Genomic DNA, 7136 nt, shown 5'->3' on the forward strand with positions numbered 1-7136 from the left:
CACGCACGGGTCTTGGATAGCGTCACAGGGGCATGTTTTCCAAGCTTCAGAACTGAAGCAGGTATCCAAACCAAAAGAACCATGTCCCCCACAGCAAAGTAAAAACCCTAAACTTATAGGAACTCAAACAAACAAACAAACAAACAAACAAACTCTCCAGCTTCACAGCCACGGAATCGAAGCTGACTCACAGTGACCCGACAGGACCGGGTAGAACAATCCTGTGCATTTCTGAGACTGAGGCTCTTTATGAGCATTGAAAGGCCCATCTTTTCCCCAAGGTGATTTCAAACTGGTGACCTTATGGTTAGAAACCCAATGTGTAACCATAATGCCACTAGGGCTCCCATGAGATGTTTGGTTTTTTTTCGCCCTCTACTATCTAGGCTGGCTCACAAAAAAGTGTAGGAGTTTGCTGGTTGGATAGGGATGGGTGAAACTCCCACAACTAAGCTCCTTAATTACCCTTCAGGTCTGCCTCAATTTATAGCCAAACAAAAGACAGGTCTGGAAAGGGAACAATAACAGCAGTGAAGCAGACACCTTTCAGAATCATCATAAGACCAAATGGGTAGCATTTCCTCCAGGACAAAGTTCAGAAGGCTTGGAAAAGCTGGAGGGCTGGAAACAAGAAATCCAGGAACCCCAGGAAGAAAGATAAGTGATGGTCCTGTGATGAAAAAGACTGTGAAGAATGGTTGAATGGATAACTTATGCTCTGCTTTGTAAACCCTCAGCCAATCTCCAATAAAATGCTGGTGTTGTTATAAACTGAGTTTTACTTAGAAAGAAGTGTGTGTATGTGTCCGTGAAAAGAATCACCCACGACACTATAAACCCACTGGGTGGAGGCTGATCTTCCAGGGCACCACTGGGAGGCTATTGAATGTGTCTCCTGGCATTTGAGGAGGCTGGGACTTGCCTGGAAAATGGAAAAGCAGGAAGCTGTGACTGGGAACCCAAGGAGGAGTGGCCTGTGCTGTAAGGGAAAGCCTGATCCAATTTTATTAACAAGAGCAAAGAAGGTTTTGTTTATTTTCCTGAACTCCACCCTTGAGAGAGAGTTGGCTGGGTGCCATCTTGAAAGAAACACTGCCCCAAAAGTCTGAACTGACGTGGTAGAAAGTTAGAGATGGGAAGCCAAAGAGCTATGGGTCAATGCTGTGCCTCTGTCCCATTATGGCATTAGAGATGCCACCGGCCAGCCACTGGGAAACTCATGAAAGACCCCCACAAGATAAAGCATCTCACCCAGATGCGACCCACTAGCAAATCATGATTAGTCCAACCCAGTGTGTGTGTGTATTTTTCATTAGGTTCCCTCTCCCCAAACCTCACCCCAGAAAGGGTCAGGAAAAAAAATAGAAATCAATTATTTTTAAAAAAAGATGATGGTAGAAATCTCAGTTTCCCCAGGATCCTCACCCAGTACAGGTACCCAGATGATGCAGACCCGTGCTAGACAGAGGAGAAAAGTTTTGACCTGGAACGGCCTAGTATCATTACCATATGCTGGCACCATTACATAGATCAATGAAGATGCCTCTTGTCAGTAATGGGGAGATTTTCACCATCGGGGGTGACAGGGAAGTGCTATGGAGCCCACATGAGACTGGCTGCTGGGGGGGGAGGGCGGAGACTCAATTGTTTCCTGCATATGCCCTAGGGAATCCCATACAATCACCAAGACATGCACGGAGGGCCATCTTGCTTATACTGGTGGGAGCAGAGGAATAACCGTTAATACCAACTGAATGTTCTATGTAGATGCCTGTGAAGAGCCTCCCCCACATGCACCTGCTCTTTTGGAGGCTGGGAGAGTGACTAAGCCCTTTTAGGAGTGTAATAATTGGGGAAAGGCCCAGTATAGCCGCTCCATACAAACTAGTGAAATGATCCGATACAGGAATCCATTATTTGAAAAATGCCTATTGCTCGTGGTCACCTCTGTCCTTTCTCTCTTGGCTGAACAGTCAGGCTGGATCCCTTATTTTTCAGTCTTGAAGCTAGCAACCCTTGGTTTATTTACGCTATAGCCCGACTATAATAATAATAAAGAAATGTAGTATTGACTTACCACCCGGTCTGGGAATATGGGGGGTCTATCCTCTTCACTGGTTGCAGTGTGCAGCTCAGCATCTGGAAAGGAAACCCAAGGAAGATCAGGAGGAATTTTAAAGAAAGCAAAACAAACACCCAATGCTATGAATTCACAGAATGAGCCAGTTTATAGGAAAGATCCTCCAGATTCAATGCATTTACACACAACACCTGGAGCGATGCTGTCCCTTTCTTGTACGGCACCCAACTTAAATATTGCTTCTCTGCTGATCATCAACGTCCTTCCAAATGCACCTAAAACAATGCAGCTTCCTTTAAACCCTACCATTTCCACTGTGTACTTGAGCCGCGGGTATCCAATCTCATTGTGTAGTGTACATACACTACCTGTGGGTCAGAATCCACATCTGATCCTTCTTTGATTGGCCCATACAAGGTGTGTGGGTCATTTTTTGGGAATAATCAATAACTCATGAAGAAATGAACCAATCGGTTACATGTTCTTTTTCTCTTCTTAGGGTAATTGTTGATTTCTCTTCCTGTCCCCAGATATAGACAAAGTGTGAAGGCACTGTATGCCGTATACATAGATAGCCCATGTGGTTTATTGCTCAAACTGTGAAAGGGTCTACTTTTCATAATTATGGCAGCCTGTCAGGCACAGAAGGGGACTGTCCCAAACAAACTGGGGTAGATTAACAATCTACTTGTAAACTGTGTGCTCTAGAAGTAGAGTGAATCAGGGCATCTTGGAGACAGAAGAGAACAAAACTACCCAACTGTTTCCTTTCTAGCTGCTGTGCCTGTGGACAACCCAGTAGCTCAGCCATGGAGGCTGAAGGAGTCAATTACACTTCAATACCCATAGTTGTCACATCGATTCTAACTCATAGGGATCCTATAGGACAGAGAAGAATTGTCCCACAGGGCTTCCAAGGCTGCAATCTTTATGCAAGCAGCCATCTTCCTCCTGTGGGGCACTTGGTGTGTTTGGACCATCAATTTTCCAGTTAGTAGGCAAGGACTTAACCACTGTGCCACGGTTATGAACGGGAATACCTGCACACTCTGAAGTTTTCTTAAGAAGCTAGCAAGAGAGCCCATGGTACCCAGGACCTCTGCTAGGTACCATCAAGATAGATGGTCTTTTTCCTGCTCCTCCCCAAGGAGCTAGGCCAATGTCATAGCAGACATCTGACTTTCTGGGTAGTGTTATCACACCACAGACCAAATCACCAGGGGAAATGGTAAATGCTCTAAGGCAGTGGTTCTCAACCTGTGGGTCGCGACCCCTTTGGGGCTTGAACAACCCTTTCACAGGGGTCGTCTTAGATCATCGGAAAACACATATTATTTCTGATGGTCTTAGGAACCGAGACACCGCTCTTCTATCTGTCTCCAGGTGGATCCGCCCACATGCAGATACACCCACATACGAGTAGTACCCAGCATGGACTGTTACCCATGGTACCCCACGCTTCAAGACAAAATTTCATTTATTTGTCATTAGAAATAGGTATTTCACAATATGTAATTACATACTGTTTTTGTGATTCATCGCTATGCTTTAAGTATGTTCAATTTGTAACAATGAAAATACATCCTGCATATCGGATCTTTACATGATGATTCATCACAGTAGCAAAATGACAGTTATGGAGTAGCAACGAAAATCATGTGATGGTTGGGGGTCACCACCACATGAAGCACTGGATGAAAGGGTCACGGCCTTAGGAAGGTTGGGAAGCACTGCTCTAAGGAGACATCCCTCCTCAGCCCTCCCAGTGGAGAGAGGGTCCGTAGACAGCGAATCCGCTGTGCTTCATCAGATCACTATAACTCATGACCAGAAAGGGCCATGTCATCTCATCAAGGCTGATCCATATTCATGGAGATGGCTAATTGCGATGGAACAGTTAGCACTGATTTGGGGATAAAATTACCAGCAGTAACTTTATGAACATGATTAGACAGGTGACGGAGATGAATTTGAATAACCTTTCCAGGGCCTGCGTGTGTTGCTGTCTCACCCCATGTCATTCCACTCTTTAGAAGCACCCCGTCAGATTTCATCCAGGCTGGTAAAACTGTTACTGAAGTAAGGTCTGCTTGTAAGATTTGGTGGACAACTTAATGTGGTTAGACAATTGGAGACTTTTAAAATCTATGCATTGGCGGTTGGGTATCGTCGAATCTTTGCAGGAGCAGGTCTTTTTCTCCCAAGGAGATACTGGATAGATTCAAACTACCAACCTTTAGGTTTGCAGCTGAGTACTTAATTATTGGGCCACCAGAATTCCTTCTAAAACATCCAAGTCCCTCATTGCTGTGGGACTAGACTTCTGAGTAGCATCTGACTGTAGTTCAAGGAAACCCTTCTCTATCTTCTCTGGGTGGCATTAAAGAGCTAACAACACAGCCAACCGCAGACAAGAGATCTTTTCAAAGATGGCCACCCCTTATCTTGATTTACATGGCGATTCAACGTGTTCCTTACATTTTATCCTTTGATTTCTTTTTATAGACAGTGGGTATGTGGGGTTGGTTTCGTTTAAAACTTAGTTTTAAGAAAGGAGGCCTGGTGGCATAGTGGTTACCCATTGGGCTGTAATCCACATGGTCGGCAGTTCAAAACTACCAGCTGCTTCATGGGAGAAAGGCAGGGCTCTCTACTCCTGCAAGCAGTTATAATCTTGGAAACCCACAAGGGGTGGGCTATGAGTCGGCATCAACTCGATGGCAGTGAGTTTAGGCTTGAAGAAAAGAGACTGGTCTTTCCTATCCTGTGAGAAACTTAGCTGTGTGGACCCTGGTGATACGATATGGTCACCCCATTCTACTGGTTCCTTGGAGTTGATCTTAAACCGGGGAGAAATGCGAGAGATAATCATTCCGTATTTCACCCCTGAATCTACAGCTGAAACTCTTTCTCACGAAAAGCCAGCGTGGCAGCTGGTACGGTTGTTCTTGTTTTTGATGAACATAACCCAGTTGACTCTAGAATTCAATGTTCTTTGCCAAATAGCATCCGCAAGCCTGGATTGTCTGGATGGCAACCCGTCTGCAAGAGCTCATTTTCCTCAACTGGAGGCCTAACTGTTCTCACCTTGATCAGGCAGGTTTAGCCCTAGTGGAGTACCATCCACCCAGGGGCCAGCACCCCACCCCCACCCCCACCCCCCAGAGAGGGATTTTCACATTACATGCTTCCCAGAGGGTACATCCGGGGGCTGCTTTACAAGTCTGTTGGCAGCACAGGAACTTCCCGTCCACGAAGAACCCGCTGTGGTACTTGATCAGCAGATGGGGGTTGCCCCTTATCTCTGGGGAGCAGGAAGAAAGAAAACAAGACGTGAGCAAACGTTGACCCCAGAGAAGAAACACGCTCAGTCAGCCCCATTAGCACAGAACAATGGAAAGTCCGTCCTGCCAGCAACCACATGAAGCATACAGGGGCCCCGAAGGACTTAAGTCTCTTGCTCTGAAATTAAGAAGCCCAAATGGAAAAGAACAGTCTAAACATGTGTACAGGGAGAATGACACAAGAATACATCTCCGTCTTTTTAAAAAATACTGAAAATGATTCCTCTAGTTTAGTTTACAATTCTCAAGGAAGTGAGTGGGTTAGGGCATGAGCTGTTTGTGGCAGAAGGAGGGGGACAGGGTGGGGCTAGGTGAGAAGGTTTGAATAAACTTGTATTTATCTCCCACTTTTTATTTGGAAAAATTCAAATGTGCAGAAAAGTTACATGAATAGTACAATGGCCTTTCAAAGAGCCTCCACCAATTGCAGTGCACTGCCAAGTCGATTCTGACTCACAGTAACCCTCCAGGACTGAGTGGGACTCTCCCACAGGGTTTCCAAGGCTGGGCTCTGATCAGAAGCACATTCCCACCCCTTTCTCCCGCACAGTGGGTGGTGAGTCTGAAATGTTCACCTTGCCATCGGCAGCCGAACACTTCACCATTGTGCCACCAGGGCGCCTGTCCTTTATCTGGATTCACCAATTGTCAATTGTCGGCCACGCTTGCTTGGCCTCTTTTTATTTGTCCACACATAGTTCTCCTACTTATAATGATCACGTGATGCCTAATCATTGGAAAGTAATTTGCACTCTGATCTAAATAATGTCACTTATATGACATGTGGCTTTGATGAACAAGGACATATTCTTATGTGGAAAATTGTTGCCAGTTGTCCCAAGCATGCTATTTTTCATCTTGTCTTTCTTCTTCTTCTCTTTCTCTTTTGCTGCTTTAAGATCTAGTTCAGAATCACCCCTGCATTTAGTCATCTTGTCTCTTCAGGTTCCCTGGAATCTAGACTTTTTTTTCTTCTTTTCTCATTCCTTCTTATCTCTGTCATGACATTGACCTATGGCAGTGAGTTTGAGCCATTGGGGCGTCTAAGCCTCTGGGGACACTATAACAAACTACCACAAAATGGATAGCTTTAAAAAAACACCCACCAAAAGCCAGAAATGCATTCACTCCTAGTCTGGAGGCTAGAGGCTGAGATGATATACTAATAAAAATTAAAGGAAGTCATTATAGAGCTCATAAAAGCAAAAAAACAGTTCAGACGACAAAATCCAAGTATCTGATCTTGGTCCAGACCGTCATGATCATTCACTGAACAAATTCCCTGTCTCCCTGTTCTCTAAACTCCTTGTCTCCCCAGGTCAGATTCCCTATGCTTCCTGCTACTTTGATATTTTTTTCCGGGGTAACTAAGTCTTTCTCCATTGAAGTCCAAAGGTCCACAAGGCAGCATTCCAATAGCTAATCAGAACTCATACATGGATAGCACTTCCCCTTTACATAGTTTTATCCTCTCCACTACATTATCTCATTTAATCTATATAATAACCCTGGGGGCAGTTGTTCTTGTTATCTTGGCTCGTGCAAATGTAGGTGATCTGGGTTCAGAATGGCTCCCAATGCTATGTTCCTATTCTGACCCCCAGAATCTGTGAATGTGACCTTATTTTTCAAAGGGTCTTATCTGAGGTGATTGTGAGATGAGATTATCCGGGATGATCCAGAAGGCCTGACTTCAAAGAAGTGTCCTGATC

The 7136-nt window shown here is 45.0% G+C and overlaps 1 protein-coding gene across 3 annotated transcripts in view; it reads right to left on the reverse strand.

The window, feature by feature from the left end:
* BMX (BMX non-receptor tyrosine kinase) overlaps positions 1-7136 on the reverse strand; it is a 62833-nt gene that overhangs the window by 37729 nt on the left and 17968 nt on the right. For all 3 annotated transcript variants that reach the window (XM_004709946.4, XM_045290784.1, XM_045290783.1), the window contains exons 5-6: positions 5265-5384; positions 2078-2139 (exon numbers count right to left, since the gene is read on the reverse strand). In XM_004709946.4, the coding sequence (XP_004710003.2) occupies positions 2078-2139; positions 5265-5384 (182 nt within the window). The remainder of the gene's footprint in view (positions 1-2077; positions 2140-5264; positions 5385-7136) is intronic.

Source organism: Echinops telfairi, unplaced genomic scaffold (genome assembly GCF_000313985.2).
Source record: "Echinops telfairi isolate 266 unplaced genomic scaffold, ASM31398v2 ScPeMD7_53;HRSCAF=182, whole genome shotgun sequence".
Taxonomy (NCBI): domain Eukaryota; kingdom Metazoa; phylum Chordata; class Mammalia; order Afrosoricida; family Tenrecidae; genus Echinops; species Echinops telfairi.